The following is a 16,536-nucleotide window of genomic DNA, read 5'->3' as shown; positions in this document are numbered from 1 at the left end:
AACAGACCTGTTACTTTCATAAACATTTTGTTATTCTATTTTTAAATTATAGCCATGTTTTCTCTATCACACACATCACCATAGTATCCCTACCATATTCTAAGTTTCTATTAACAAGTGAGGCAGACATACCTGAGTAAAAATATTGTGAGTTTGGCTTAGAATCCATCTGGCATCAGAATCAGGAGCCACAAATAGTTTCAAGGTCCCTATGTAAACGTCAGTACAAAGGGTCCAGAAATGTGGATCATGTAAACTGTAAACTCCTTGCAACTGCTGAACCTAAAATACCAATGACAGATATTTGAAAGATTATTTCAGAGTGGGGAATGGGGCAGGGGTGGGGGCTTTATAGCAACTCAGTAATAAAAATGTCAAGCAGTACTTCCAACTTCACAGCAGCATTTGGTGAGTTCTCATCTAAATTAGTACTTCTGCATTCAGAGATATGAGGAGAAAGGTACCTGGGAAAACTGAGAAAAGTACTATTATGTATTCACACAACTACAGTAGGCTACAGTTGTATTACAAATTCCCTTTGCTGGAAATTGGCGTTCTTCATTCCTGTCTATAAACAGTATTGTCTGGGGCAAGGAAGAAGGGACATGCAGTTATTTTGGGGCATGCAAAATGCACCCTATTCTTATCTCAGCCAGGAACTCTTTTTGTGATATGTTTAGTATTACACCACAATCCCATAAACCACTGGGGGTTTAAATTGATGTCTCTTTGGTAAATGCAACATGCTAGCATTCTAGAAGAGACACGAAATGTGGCCAACTCACACGGTACTATATATGTATAAGGAACACTTTACTAAATGCACACTATGTTCCATTTGTATTTACTTCTAATGTTTTTAATATGCCTCAATATTTCTTGCAGAAGTTAAGGTAACTGCACCAAAGGGGGAGAAAAATATTGCTAAAAATTCTTTTGCTATTCAAAGCAATGTTTGCTAAACATCAGTTCGGAACTGGAGAACAAGCAAAATTTTACAACAATTCAAATGGCCTTCACGTGAAATCCCCCTTACACTGATATGCACATGAGGCTTACATTTTGCAACAAAATACGTTTAAAAATGGTTTTGAGATCTACTCCAAGTCAAAAGTACATACTGTGAAACAGCAAATCATTCAAAGATATGAAGTTTCAGTTGGGACTACAAAATATGTAGATTTTGGGACTTCAAGATTGTCTAATCCTTTTTTTATGCTTTTAACCTTTTCTAAATTAGCGTTCGTTCCTTTGTACACATTTAGGATTTATTGGTAAGGAAACATTCCAAAAACACCCTATGTTGCTTACTCATCTAATAGTTAAGACTTAGGCAAAAATATCTTGAACTGGGACCGCTCACCCTCTGATAGCACTGTGGCAGAGCACTTTCCAGGGAAGGTGGAGTTCGCTGCATTAAGATTCCAATGGACTCTCTTAAAAGTGGAACAACACTAGAAAGGAAGAAAACAGTTCAGTACAGCCACATTTTCAAACGCTGCAGAATACAACTGCAGTATTACTGTTTTCTAACAGAATGAATACAATCAGTCAGGGTGTGTAAGGTGATACACTCAGAAGAAAGCATTATTACAGATTCACTATGGTGAAAAAAAGTATTACAAAGTCATAGGATTGACATCATCACAGTAATGCTGCTCAACAAAAGTACAAATTTTTGCATCTCAGGCATTTTTAGAGAGACTGTCAAGGAAGAATAACAGTTTCATTTTGTGGGAGAGAATCTGAAATTATGTCCTAAAACATATGGAAGAAAAGTCATATGGTAAAGTGTAGTTTAGAACCAAGATCGATTTCAACAGCAATTATAATAGCCATAAAAATGTGCAAAAAAAGTCAAACCATTCTTGCTCTTGCCTTTGGCTTGAGATACATATTTTTATGAACTAAAATGAGGGAGCAGGGACCTCATAAAACAAAATTAGCATGAAGCAGTCCAGCCATGACAAAATGATTTGTGAAGAACAGCTAGCTTAGCATTTTTTGATGTTAATTAAATGTAGGGGCCTCATCCAAGCTCAAGCAGTGAACATTTGGAAGCAATTTGAGGTTTATTCCTGGCTGTCTACTCTAATACAAGGAGCAAAGAAGGAACATTATGCCAGCTAGGACAAAGAGGTTTCATACATTGGACAAGTTTTACAATATGGCACAAATTCACTCAGGAACTAATGCTGTATTTTAAGAGCACGTGAACTTACATCACCTTACTGCATGAGCCAAGAATAAAAATACCTGAACATGATCTTAACTACTGCACACTTTTGGCCAACTGTAGCATAATGAGTCTTCACAGGATGAAGAATATTTTGACTCTTGTACTCTTGTGTGTGCGCGCGTGCACACGCACGCACAGGTGTGAGTGTATGAGAGACAGACACATACGCCCTCTGGCAAGTAGGTTCAGCAATGCCAGGAAATGTAAGCCAGATTCCAAAACCAGTAGAAGAACTGGAATAAAGACATTGTTTCTGGATGTCAAAATCAGAGGAATGATGGGGTGAATTTAGAATGAAGCAACAAAGATTTTATAAAGGTGACATCAATTAGAGCATTTGCCAGAAGAAATTGTGGAAGCCTCATTTAAAGCCAAACAAAACACTCGGGAGAACAATTCTTTATTGACACGGGATAGTCAAGATGATCTCATGGGCTTTTGCCATTTCTAATTTGTTAGTCTATAGTAAATTTAAACAGGGAAGAGTCAAGTCTTTCACACAATTTGACCAATAAGTGTGCAGGAAATAAGCTGTTCCTGACAATGGACCCCTACACTGTGTCACAAACATCGCTTTCCAAGTAAGGACAAGCATCCCTGAACGGACATGAAATTAACCTCAACTATAATCCATACATTTACTTCTTGCTATGTGACCTTTCAAAGTACTCTCTCTTTTTAAGATACAAGTTGAATGACAGCTTACTGAGAACTCTACATTTCACAGGGACATGCTTGGAGGTACTTTAACATAAGGCTCCTGCAAGGCTCTAAAGCTTTAGATAAACCACAGACACCAGGACTGTACATTGTTCTATAGAGGATGGCTAGAGGGCAATTAGTTTGTCTTCCTATTGTGGTAAACCCGGCGGTAGACCTTTACCTGGAAGCTTCCGGAGCCTTCTAGAAGGACAGTATACTGGGTCTGTTTGGAGACCAGGGAGTGGGTGAGCACAGCCCGCCCACGACTAAAAGGCCCCTCTTAATAGAAGAGGAATCCCATTAAAAAAAACCATGGCCCCAACAGAGGGCGAGGGACAACAGAAGAAAAAACAGGGATGGGAGCGGAGGTCAAAGGTTTAAAACGAGGGAACCAGAAAGGGACACTGAGCAGAGAACCCCAGACAGCGCCCACTGCCCCTCAAAGGTGTCGAGAGAGCCAGTGGACGCTGCCCAAAGGAACTCTGCCCGGATTCGTGAGTGGAGAGCGGAGCAGAAATAGGCCCCACAGTCGCAGGCTTCCCCCGCACCAGCCTCCTCTCCCGAGTGTTATAAATGGCTACCTTGGCCATAGCCAGGAGGCGGCTGACAAGGAGGTCCCACGACTTAGTGGGGCCACAGATGGGGTGTGCTAGAATGAGAAGGTGCAGGGAGAAGTGCAGCCAGAACCTCAGCAGGAGGTTCTGGAGGAGCTGGAAGTGGGGCTGCAACCTGACGCACTCGATGTAAATGTGCGCCAGGGTCTCCCTTGTGCCACAAAAGAAACAGGTATCCGGGAGGGGGTGAACTGCGCCAGGTACACGCCCGTGCTCACCGCCCCATGCAGGATTCTCCAGCGGATGTCCCCGGCGGGCCATGGGACCAGGGAAGAATAAAGGCTGGCCCACCGGGGCTCCCCACCCTCCGAATATGGTAGAAGGTCCCGCCACTTGTGGTCTGGGCGGGACATGAGGGTGGGATAGTGGAGCGTGTGAAGCATGAGCGTGTACAGATGACGTCTGGACGCGGTTCAAAAGGGGATCGGCTGCAAGGCGTGCAGCCAGCTGGGATGATGCAGGGGAGGGGGGCGGGAAGGCTCACAGAGCCAGGGGCCCACGGAGAGATCCAGAGGGCCAGGCCTGAGAGGGGGGCGGGGTGCACCCTCTTGCAAGACCCGGCGCAGGTAGATGTGAGCAGTGGGTGGCAAGGCAGCCTTCACCTCCTTGAGTACGCGCCAGGGAGAATGTAGGGTGAAGAGCCCCATGCACCGGGTGAGCACCGGGGCCTCCATCCAGTCTCCCTGGCCGTAGTCCAGGAGGTCTCCGACCCTGGTGATTCCACCGAGGACCAGCCTCCGGCACACCGTGGGGGACTCTGCCGCCTGCACAGGGAGGTACGGGTTGTGTAGCAGGGGCTCCGCGAGGAGGTCTTCCCCTGTGGTGGCCCCTAAAGACCTGGAGACTGAGAGCAGCCGCCAGGTGCGGAGGGGGTCCTGGTGGAAGGCCGGCAGCTCCGAGAGGTCTCGCGGATGGCCTCTCAAAGGCAAATAAAGGAGCTGCCGGTCATATCGGAGCCCTCGGAAGCGGAGGAGGAAAGCGTGCACCAGTGTGCTCCATGCTGGACTATCTGCACTATTGCTGTTAAGGAGTCCCTGCAGGGCCCGAAGGCAGAAGACATGGACCTGAGTGCGTAGGCAGGTCAGGCCCTGCCCTCCCTCCTCTGGGGGGAGATGGAGAACCCCTGCAAGGACCCAGTGCAGTCCTGGCCAAAATAACTCCAGAACTACCTTCTGGAGGGCGGCCAGGAAACCCGGGGGTGGGACAAGGGTGTTGAGACGGTGCCAGAGCATGGACAGGACTAGTTGGTTAAGCGCCAGTGCCCTCCCCCGTAGGCAGAGGCACTGGAGCAGCCCCGCCCACCTCCGCAACCGCTCAGCCACCCTGCCCTCTAATCCCTGCCAGTTTTCCGGCAGAGAGGGATACGTGGCAGATAGAAAGACGCATAGATAGGATAGCAGACCCGCGCTCCACTGAATGGCCTGAAGCGCGGGTTGGAGGTGGCCCGCCTGCCACCCAGCCCCAACCACCAGGCCAGAGCTCTTGACCCAGCTGACCTGGGCAGAGGAGACTGCTGAGTAAACGGCTTGACAGGCCTCCAACCACATCAGGTCTCCCGGGTCCTGGACCACGAGGAGCACGTCGTCGGCATACACTGACAGAACCAGCCGCAGCTCTGGCTCACAGAGCACCAACCCCATCAGCCTTCGTCGAAGGAGACGGAGGAAGAGCTCGATGGCCAGAGCATAGAGCTGGCTTGACAGCGGGCAGCCTTGACACACCCCTCGCCTGAAGCTGACCGGAGCAGTCAGTATCCAGTTGAGCTTGACCAAACACTCTGAGGCAGTGTACAGCACCCGGAGAAACCCGATGAAATGGGGTCCGAAGCCGAAGGCCCGCACAGTGCCCAGGAGATACCCATGGTCCACCCTGTCGAACGCCTTCTCCTGATCCAGGGACAGGAGGGCAAATGACAGACCACCCCTACACCCGAGCTCCAAGAGATCCCGGACCAGATAGAGGTTGTCAAAGATGGTGCGGCCCAGGACGGTGTAGGTCTGGTTGGGGTGGACCACATCCTGCAGCACGAACCCCAAGCGACAGGAGATGGCTTTAGCGATAATCTTGTAGTCCATGTTGAGGAGCGAGATGGGACTCCAGTTCCGAAGGTTGCGGGGGTCCCCCTTTTTGGGCAGCAGGGTGAGGACGGCCCGCCTGCACAACAGGGGGAGGACCCCGCTTTGCAAGGACTCGGCCCAGACGCTGAGCAGGTCTGGACCGAGGACGTCCCAAAACACGTGGTAGAACTCCACGGTCAGCCCGTCCATGCCAGGGACTTGTTGGTGAGCATGAGACGGAGGGCTTCCGAGAGCTCAGCCAGAGTGAGAGGAAGCTCTAGCCGGTCCTGGTCGCCCGTGCTGACCAAAGGGAGTTGGTCCCAAAGCACTCTGCAGGCATCAGTCGGATCCGGGGAGAAAAGGGTGGCGTAGAAGGCATGAGCCCTCTCGCGCATCTCTGCCGGATCCGTAAGAGGGGTGCCATCCTCTGCAAGGAGGCAGAGGATATGTTTCTTGGCACCCCTCTTTTTCTCCAGGGCATAGAAGAAGCGGGAGCCACGGTCCATCTCCTGAAGGAGCTGGATCCGCGACCTCACAAAGGCCCCCTGTGCCCGAAGGGCGTCGAGGGCCCTGAGCTCGTCCCGCTTCTCCTGGTACGTGCCACAGAGGGATGGATCTCCAGGGCTGGCGGCCAGGTGCCTCTCCAGCTCAAGAACCTCCTGCTCCAGCTGTCCTATCAATGCATCCCGCCGCCGGCTGGCCCCCCAGGTATAGTCATGGCAGAAGAGCCATGCGCGCACTTTTCCCAGATCCCACCACCACCGCGCCGAGGGAAAGGCACACTGTTGCCCGTGCCAGGCCAGCCAGAACTCCCAGAAGGACGCCACAAAGCCCACATCCTCCAGCAGCTTGTTATTAAAATGCCAGTAGGCCGACCCCCACTTCCCCGGCGAGAGGGAAGCCTTCACGGCCACTAAGTGGTGGTCTGAGAAGAGGGCCGGCCACATGCTGGAGGAGTGGGCCCGCGAGAGATGTAGATGCGGTCCAACCGGGAGTGCATGGATTTGTGGCCCACTACCTGGACGTAGGTAAAGACGGTGTCCTCATCCAGGTGGTGGCTGAGCCAGATGTCCACCAGGGAGCGATGATTGATAAGCTCCCCGAGGACATCCTCAGCGGCCGGGCACTGCTCCGTCCCCATATGGTCCCGTTCCTCGAGGGTGCAGTTGAAATCCCCGCCAAGAACCAGGCACTCGTGAGGATCGATGGAGTCAAGGAAGGCCGCCACCTGCCGAAAGAAGGATGTTCTCTCCGGGCCAGGTGTTGGGGCGTAGACATTGAGGAGGTGGAGGGGCAGCCCCTCCACCCATACCCGGAGATACAGCAAGCATCCTGCCATGACCTCGACACTCCCCAGCACCTTGGACTGCAGGTTTGGGGAGAACAGGGTTGCCACCCTGGCCCGATGGGCTGAGAGGTGACTAAGGTGGACCCCGTCTCCCCACTCCAGCCGCCAGCTGGCTTTGGTGGCTGGAGTAGTGTGGGTCTCCTGGAGGAAGGTGACTGAGTACCCCCCACTCAGAGGAAGGAGAGCACCCGGCACCTGCAGAGACCCGACCCGCAGCCCCCAGTGTTCAAGGTGGCAAAGATGATCGGCGGCATTTAGAGGGCTGGGGAGGATCCTCGCTGGAGGGAACGCCAGTGGTCCCCCTGGGGCCGCGCAGCAAACCGTGGCCGACGCCATAGGCGATTAGGGCATCACAGAAGCCACGGGCCCATTGGTAGGCCGTGGCATCCCTCCTCCCAGTCCCCTTGCCCTCCTTCAGAAGGGCCCTCATGGACTCAAGGATGAGATGGAAGTCACCCCAGCACTGGAGGGTGAGAGCTACTTTGTTCTTGGAGCCGCAAATGTCCTCCAAGAACTCGCGCATCTCGTCTGCCAGCGCATGGGGTGCCGAGACCTTGGGGTCCTGAGTGCCTGTTGGTCTCGTATCCTTTTGGGCTCCACAGCCAGCAGGGAAGGTCATGCAGTGGCTGGGCTTGGTTTTGGGAGGACTAGGGGTGGCGGAGGGAGAGCAGCCCCAGAGGAGCTGGGAGAGGGCGAGACAAAGGGGGCCTCCCGAGGGATTGCGGCCTCAGGGGCAGTTATGAGCAGACGAGGGTTGAGGGGAGGTGTAGGAAGAATGGGGATGGGGGCAAAGGTGATGAATGTATTGGGGGGAGGGTGAGTGTCGTGGAGAGAAGGGGAAGGCGGAGGGAGGGGGGTGGGGGAGAGAGAGGAGGAGGAGGAGGGAGGGTCTGGAGGGGGTTGGGGTGTAGTTTCTAGGACGGGACTGACTGGAAGAGGGGGTGGAAGTGGGGGTATGAGTGAGAGGGGTGTGGGAAGGGGGGGGCTTTTCCAGGCGGCAAGAGGGGAGAGGGGATAAAGGCGAGGTACCATTGCCTCTAACAGCAGGCACCAGTGAGGTGGAGGGGTCAGTGTTGGGGTTTTCGATACCAGGGCGGGGGGGGCAGGGTACAAGGGGAACACAAATCCCTCTGGGATATCCGGGGGCAGGACAGCTACAGCCGGGAGGCGATCCTCAGCTGGGGGGGTGGTTGCACCCTGTGACGCCCCAGAACAAGGGAGGCTAATGGTTGGGGGATCGCTGGCAGGTGGGGAGAGAGAAGGTGAGGGGGGCGGCTGGGTGTGGGTGGCTGGCCCACAGGCATCTAGCAGCAGACCCTCTATGCCCAGAGCAGCCAGCATAAGGCCTAGGGCCTCGACCTCCTGCGAGAGGAGGGTGAGGCCGAGGCTCACCTCCTCCGGGCACCCTGCGACAGTGGTCTGGGCAGCGGCCGGAGGGGTGTCGGAGGAGGGCATGGGCTCAGGACAAGCCCCCTCTGCCCCTTTGGGCTCAGGCTCCGGGACAGGAGGGGCGATATTCTCCATTGCCGCCACGGCAGCCTCAGTCACCCCCAGCAGATGGTCAGTTGCCAGGGGTTCAGCAGATGGATCAGGGCTGGCGGCTCTCTTTAATGCCTTGCGTGGCACATCCACCCCGTCCTCCGACAGGGTGGAGGGCCGGGCACGTGCGCTTCTTTTCTTGTGCTTCCCCCTTACCAATACCCAGTCCTCCAGAGAGGTGGGCTCAGTGGTAGAGGAGGAAGGACCAGGGGATGGAGGCAACGAGGAGGGAGGGAAGGAGGAGGAGGACGGGACAGCAAGGGAGAAGGATGGCCCGCCCGGGTCCTGCCACCTGCCCTGCCTCCCTCTCCTCCACAGACCTGGCTTGAATGCCCGCTCAGTCGCCGGCGCCTGCTTCTTCTTGCCCCTCACCATATGCCTGGGCATCCTCTGACACCCGAGCAACGATGGTTCCGTCCGGGGCAGGAAGAGGAGGGGGGGTCCCAGGGCCTGTCACGGTCAGGGTGTTGCTAGTTGTGTGGCTGGCACCCTCCGGGTCGGAGGAGGTCCCGGGCTCTTCTCTTTCGTGCCGGGTCAGGGGGCAATCCCTCCAGACATGCCCCGCCGCCTGACACACGAAGCACTGGGCCTCCTCCAAGGTGTAAAAGACCCAGTACTGGGCCCCTTGACAAGGCACCAGCACAGTCCCCTCCTGGGCCACCGCACCCTGTGCTGCCGCTGACAGCAGCTGGATTCACGGCTGCTGGAGGAAGGAGAGCACATGCCGTAGGGCGGGGTCTTTGCAGCTAAGAGGGAGGGGACTCAGGACCGACCAGGGAGGTGAGCAAAGGCAGAAGGGTGGAGCTGGGAAGGAAGGGAGAGACAGAGAAGAAAACCACCCGCACACCCAGGTCCTCAAGCAGTTCCAGGGGCACATAGATGCCCCCGACCGCCAAGCCCCTCTTCACCACCTCCTGCGTGGCGGCCTCCAACGCCAGGAAGAAGACGATCTTCCCAAACATTCGAGAGGCCTCCACCACAGCTGCGGGCCCCACCACCCGCGCCAACGCCTGCACGTAGGTCTCCACGTGGGGCAAGGCCGACACCATGAGGCAGCGGACTCCGTGCCTCCTGGTGAGGGCAGGGAAGGGGCCGCAACCATCAGGGATGGTATTCTGAGTGGAGGCGGAAGGAGCAGGGTGCAAGGCAGCCACCGCCACCTGGGCATACGACCTGGGGGCCGGGGGATCTGAGCCCTCAGGATCAGTGGTGGGAGCAGGGGGGAGGGAAAGACGGGCTGCAGCAGGTGCATCAGCAGCTGGGGTGGAGGGCCCAGCTACGGGAGGTTTGGCCTTCTGGGCAGGGCTTTTGCCCATTTTGGTCCCCTGGCCCTTCCTGCCCTTTTGGAGGGGTGGATTAGGGGCGGGGTCACCAGAGAAGGATGCCGCGGCGGGCGCAGCAGGAGCCCCGAGCCTATGCCCGTGCCCTCAACCGTCACAGAGTTCCCAGCAGCCCTGGACGAGTTGGCTGCTGCTTCAGAGGTGGAAGGAGTGACAGTGGGGGGGGGGGCATCTATGGACAACCCCCCAGTGGGTGGGGAGGCCATTTTATAAGGTATAAGGGTTCGTGAAAAATTGGAAGTGGGTCCTTTAACTAGCGGGGGAGGGGAGAGGGGAAAATGAAAAAGAAAATGGCTGCCCCTCCCCTACCAGCCAGGCTGAGGACCTGGACAGGCAGGGGTGGGGCAGGAGGGTAAAAGAAAACAAAGGAAAGGGAACACAAAAAGGCCACAACTCCCAACACAAGATAAGATGGCTCCTGTTTCTGCACTGGGATGTGGGGGGAATTCAAGATGTGTGTGTGGGGAGGTGAGTGCAAGGAAGGGGAAGGGGCTCAGGCACCTAACAAAAGAGGGGGTGGAAATTCGTGGGCACAAAGGGGAGGGAGAAGGGGGGGAAGAAAGGGGGTGGCAGAGCCAACCAGAAATGGGGGGGCAGGGGGTATAAAGGGAGGGATGTGCCCATGGGTGCCTGAGGGGTGGGCCCACAGCTGCTGCAGAGCCTCACAGAAACAGAGGAAGGGGCAGATGGTGAGGGTGGGGCCCAGATGGAGAGGGCCCCAGCAGCAGCTGGGTGTGGGGGGGGGGGGAGCGGCAAAAGAGGCAGTGGTTGCAGGGGTGGGGCAGGGACCACACCCTAACACCCCAACCCCAACTACGCAGCCACCCCTGTGGAGCCCTGGTGGAGAGGGGCCCCACCCAAACTCACCACCCCCCCAGCCACTCCACAGCAAGCTGTGGAGGGAAAGCCCGGCCACCGCCCAAGAAAGCCCCTGACCTCCTCCGAAGCAGCGAGGATGCAGCAGCCAGTAGATGGAAAGAGTGGGCCCAAATGGAGGGCCAGAAAATTCCCCTCCAGAAGATGGAAAAAATGGGGGGAAGGGTACCCCCTTCCCTGCCAAGAGGCAGTGCAGCAAGAGTCCCCCCACACACCACCCAGCCAGCAGCTCCAGAGGGAAACTAGCCAGGAAGGGTGGCGTGGGGGGAGGAAAGAAGCAACTTGCCCTAGGCAGGGAAGGGGGAGCTGGCCCAAGAAAGGGGCCAAAAGACAGTCCCAGAGGGGGTTGAAGCAGCCAAAGGCTGCCTGTCCCCCAGTACTCACCTCCCAACTGCGGGGCTCCCCAGGTGGGATCCCCGCAGCCTGGAGGACAGAGCGTTTCTGTTCCCTGTCTAGGCCCAGACCTGCATTGGTCAGATAGGCCCTGTGCTCCCTGTAAAAGGCTCCCCATCTGGTAGCAGGGGGGAAGGTTTTGGGAGGTGCACCAGAGGAGCAGAGCGAGAGCAGGAGCACAGTGAAAAGGTACCACAGGGAAGTGGTGGGCGAAGTGGCCCAGGGTGAGGCTACTACTTTGGGACAGGAGTAAAGGTCCTGCCGGTTGCCTCTTGTTCTCATAGGGACCCTGGGCTGGAGTCCAGGGTAGAGGGTGGGTCTGGACTCCCCCCACCCTTCCCCCGAGGGATCACTTTACTGGAGCAGGCGCGGGCCTGCAAGGGGACTGGTATTATTCTCCCTGTACTGGTCCGGCCTATGATGAGGATGGCTCGCTAAGCGGAGACCCCTGCCTTTGGAAGGGCCTGGGCAAGAGGGGGTCCTCTGTGAGTCTCTGAGGCATCACAGATCCGCCAGGAAGCGCAGGGACCCACAGGGGCTGACAAGGGACTTTGTCACACTATTTAAACTAAAATGTCTTCCTCAGCCAGAGAAGGAGGCAACACATATGAAAACAGCATATGAAAAAACTTGGCTAGAATTTTTGATGACTTCTTGGTAAAAATAAAACTACGTACTGATAGCATAAAACAGTATTTAATGTATCATTTGAACTTGGGGGGTGGACACGAAATGCTGTGTAAGACCTGGGTATATCTCTTGAAAGTCTGAAAATTCTTTTCTTTGGTGCACATTAGTCCATTCTAATGGTTGGGTTTGGCTGGCCAGCATGGCTGGGTAAAAATCCATTTTTAAACATGGTACACACTGAATGCAGGACACATCCTACTAGACAGCAGTCTGGCAAAAGCTAACTTTAAACCCCAGTTGCATAACTATGCTGGGGGCCAAAGGCAGACATTTCTAAAAGCTCAAAATTATCAGTCCCCAGAGACAGAGTTTGAAGCTTCCCCTTGACAGGTAATAAATCCAGTTACAGCAACGCTTAACACAAACGGAACCATCTGCCCAACCTCAACTGTTACACAAGTAAGTGATTGAGCAATGTAGATATTTCAATGGAAGGACAGATAAAAGACAACCCCACTATCTCCCCTGTGCATACAGTGTGGCAGGAAAGTCCTACTGACAAGCAAACAGCTGTCCCAGAAGAGAAATAGGAGGAAGAGTTTAAAGACCAGTCTGGCCCCTCTGAGGAGCCTGATATTTTCATTAGTTGTATTTATGAAACAGTCCTAACAATGCTTTGAAACAGGCTCCTAACTAGGGAGTTTTAGGCAACATTACAGTTCAAACTTTTGCTTGCAGCCTGCCTAGACTTTTTTTTTTTTTTTTTTTTTTTAAAGTAAAAAGCAGCACTGCATTTCTTAAAAGCCCAACCACACACCCAAAATAGCCTTGTCAAGGAACTTGGTTACTAGAGTAGACCCCCGACTTCCACGATTTTGACTTGTGTTACTTGCAATAACGTGAGCTGAAATCATGAGTGGCAGGGAGTTGAGAACCAGGTGGCAGCCTGGCTCCCCTCCACTTTCAGGAGCTGGGAAACCGACTAGTGCTTCTACGCTGGTCAGTTTCCTGGCTCACAGGAGTGGTGGGGAGCTGGGAGCCAGGCACAGCCAGGATTGGGGGGCCCCTCCCTCACTCAGTCCCAACTTGCGTGCGAGTCAACTTATGTGTGGCTGCCCAGGAACACAACCTACGTGTAAGTCAGGGATTTACTGTATACTGTTTCAGTTTATATTGTACAATGAAGCTTTAAAAAAGTCTTTAATCAAGCTGATGCCTTACTCTCCATGTTCGTTTAGCTTGATCACTGAACTTAGGCTAAGAATACAGCTTAGTTACTGAATAGTGTTGAAACAGGCCAGAATCAGAGACAATCAAGAACTCATCTACACTGCACAACAGTCCAGACTATGGGCAGTGAACCATATTGTGTTGTGCTCCAACTGTCTCCCATAGCTCCTGCTGACAAACTAAAAATTATCCAGTTCACACTACATAGTACTATTGGAAATGGCAAAACATCAAGGTGAGCTAGCTACCTTTCAGTCTGAGCCATGAAGGTCTACAAAGGAGTACAGTCTAGGGAGTAAGTCTGGAGATCCAATTTGAGTGGACTCACTGAGAAGAGCTCACAAAGTGAGGTAAGCATGCAGGTTGCAGTCCCTGGAGGTAGTGAAGCCAAGTAGCTTACCCCATCAAAAAACTATAATCCTTGAGAACTGACACACTGAAGGGGTTCTATCAACTGGTACCATTAAAGAGACCCAAGCAAGAGCACCACTGTACCTGTGGTGCTGGGACTCCAGTATCAGTCAACCTCTAAAAGTGAAAGAGCCCAGAGTTTAGGCCCAATGATTTTCCATTGTTCAAAAGGAGAAAAAAAATCACTTATGGAAAATTAAGCCTTGTAAGAAATTACATTTTTCCCTTTCACTTCACAGTATCTGTAAACAAATACAGCTTAATCTCCAGAAGGCACTGGGAATATGATGACTATATGCTTGTACAATTGTTTCTAGGGCCAAACCCTAAGGAATGAGGGTAGATAATACTAGCAGGGTAAAAAGTAGAGTTTGGCCAATCACCACTATGTTATTTTCTATTTTTTTTTTTAGATTATTCATGCGGGGTGCATGAAATTCTTGGGCTTTTTCTCGTGAGGTAGCTCGTGCACTGTAACTTCCCTTTGCTATAGTTAGTTCTTGATGGTACAGACTGAGAAGGAAAGCAAACAGCACAGAAGCCCTGTGGGGAAAAACGTACAGGCTGCCCAGAAGGATCCTCACTTAAAAACACATCCTATTTAACCATACAAGTAACAGAAGATGTAATCTCTATGGTGACTATGTCGGGAAACAGTAAGGGTTGAAGTAACCATGTGTGGACAGTGCAAGAAAATTTTAAAGCAGCAGAAACTACAGCAAGAGATAGGGCCTGAACTGGCTGCCTCCAAAGAACAGTTCCATGGATAGCCAAACATGTAGCTAGCGCAGAAGCAAGCAAGCAGTGAAGCACATCACACATTCACACTCAGATGCAGAGGAAGTGAAAGGTGTTAGAAGGATCACAGAGAAAACACATGAAACTGTATTTACCAGATCAAAACACAATTTGTGGCTAACAAGGTTTGGCCAATGGTCCAAACATCAAACAGAGAGAGCTAGCTTCCTGCTTCGCTATCAGATACTGATTTAATTATTATTTACAGAGTTCCAGCAAACATTTCTAAAAACATCTGAACTCCAGCTGCATTACTACATCTGCATTGTCAATGCTAAAATTCAGCTGCATCATTTCAGGAAAAGTGAGTTTTCTAAATTAAAGAGCCTTGGAAAGCAAAAATGAAATATATACTCCAGAAATTGTATTTACATCATAAACAAGAACTTAGATTAAGGTTGTCAGCAATTTAAATGCCCAGACCAACTCTGGCCCTTCTTTCACATAAATGCTGGGCCTGAAAATCTAAATTCAGATTTCAAAATCAGTTCTTTCCTTTTCATTTGTAATATCAAACTTACAACTGCACAAATATTTATATAATATTTTTACTTTTAATGTTTTGAAAAAGTAATGACACTTTTGCTTAGATGACAAGTTCTTCTTACATAGTCAGGCACCACAATTAAGCTACTTAAGTCTGGGAATAATTTTTTCCTTCCTGTGCTTATTCTACTTCTTGCAGCAGTGTTATCATCATCTATATTGGATTCCTTCTGTGGGGCAGGTTGTGGCATTGTAGTAAAAAAACTTACTAGAGCCAGAAACTCAGCCAGTGTACAACTGCCACAGCTCTGACCCCTAAGTGCAGACAAGCTTAAGATGGAGCTTACACTGAGCTAATGAACGTTTCCCCATACTTCTAATTAGGCCAACCTCAATTAGCTTAATCGATGCAATCTATGGCTTGTCCATTTTTACACAACTAAGGCCAACACTATTTCAAGCTCTTTTTTGTCTTGCCTTCACTTGGAAAAGTGAGTTTTGAACTCAAGTTTGCAGAGCTAACATGCTGCTGCAGTAGAAAAAAAATCCAAGTGTCAGAGCCCATGTTTACGTTTATCAAGGAAATGGATGCAATTTAACAACTGTGGCCCATAACAAATAGTACTGCAAATATACTGGTTTAGAACACTTAATTCAGAATTCTCTTTCTGAATGCTGGTTACTGAAGACAGGCCTTTGGAAGGACCATTTAGGGTCATCTTATCATAATTCTATACTAAAAATCCTCTTGGGCTTAGTAAAATAAGTTCCATAGTTTTTGCTTGATTTTCAGCATATAGTTAAATGTGATTAAGTTTTGTCATTGTGCTAACTGTTCAGTTATATATGTAAACTGGTTACCTTATTCCAGACCTGAAGAAGAGCTTTTGAGTTTCACAGAGCCCACCTCTTTCACCAAGAGAAGCTGGTCCAGTAAAAGATTTCACCTACCCTGTCTCTCTCATATATGTAACCTTCCATTTAAACGGGGTTTCATAAGTCTACATCAGGAGTCAGCAACCCCCATCCCGGGTGCCAAGAGTGGCATGAGTCAATTTTCAGCAGCACGTGAGATGTGAACTCAGCTCTGCCCAGCTGGGAGCTCACTCAAAGTCATGCTGCTTGTTGATTAACAAAAGACCAGTTAATGCTACCAGCCACCACCTAAATTAAGATGCAGAGCTTTACCATTTATTTATTAATGAAGCTGTTGTAAGTAGGACTATTAGTGACTTTTAACCAGCACTTGGACCGTACATAGAGATGAAAAGATCACATTTTGGTATTTTGCCTAGGAGAGACTGCTGATCCCAATCTACATTTAAAACATAATATTATTTGCTCTAAAATTCATTCGAACCATTTCATGACCTGGCAGTTTCAGTTTTTATTTAAAAAGAGGGGGCGGACAGGGAGGAGAAGCTAAAAATGAGGGCATGATCCACTGGAAAGAACATCTCTGGTAAATTCAATGTCTGTACCCATTCAATCACTGTTCTTAAATGCCTCATCTTTGACCGCTTAATATGCGGTCCATGTGCTTTCTCAGATCCAGTATTGTATTTAGTCTATGGTATTTTCCTGTAGTCTCTGTAGCCTCAAAGTGGTTTCTACAAGACCTCTTGCTTTATGCTGTCATAGTTTACTTTTGATGATTAATTCTAAACAACTGTTTGACCACACTGTTTAGTATTTAAACAGTTTAGTGTTTAAAATTGCTTCACCATTTTGGAATACATGTTGCCTGAAGCTAAACAGTACATAATTTTTGAATTTCCATACTTAAAGTAGTTAAGGCCTTCACAGTAATTTGTGGCTTCTGAAGTCCATTACATTTAAGTGGGCCCATGCAGGAAGACCAGAAAATAGCTAA

General features: G+C 51.1%; 1 protein-coding gene across 4 annotated transcripts in view; it reads right to left on the bottom strand.

Annotated features, from left to right (window-relative positions):
* The window catches only part of SLC30A7 (solute carrier family 30 member 7), a 90,732-nt gene that overhangs the window by 15,176 nt on the left and 59,020 nt on the right, over positions 1 to 16,536 (bottom strand). For all 4 annotated transcript variants that reach the window (XM_075003049.1, XM_075003046.1, XM_075003048.1 and 1 more), the window contains 2 exons: positions 1,364 to 1,454; positions 133 to 282 (listed from right to left, as the gene is read on the bottom strand). In XM_075003049.1, coding sequence (XP_074859150.1) covers positions 133 to 282; positions 1,364 to 1,454 — 241 coding nt within the window. The remainder of the gene's footprint in view (positions 1 to 132; positions 283 to 1,363; positions 1,455 to 16,536) is intronic.

Source organism: Carettochelys insculpta, chromosome 9 (assembly GCF_033958435.1).
Source record: "Carettochelys insculpta isolate YL-2023 chromosome 9, ASM3395843v1, whole genome shotgun sequence".
NCBI classification, from domain to species: domain Eukaryota; kingdom Metazoa; phylum Chordata; order Testudines; family Carettochelyidae; genus Carettochelys; species Carettochelys insculpta.
Note: the sequence above shows the minus strand (reverse complement) of the source record. Positions and strands in the feature narration are given on the sequence as shown.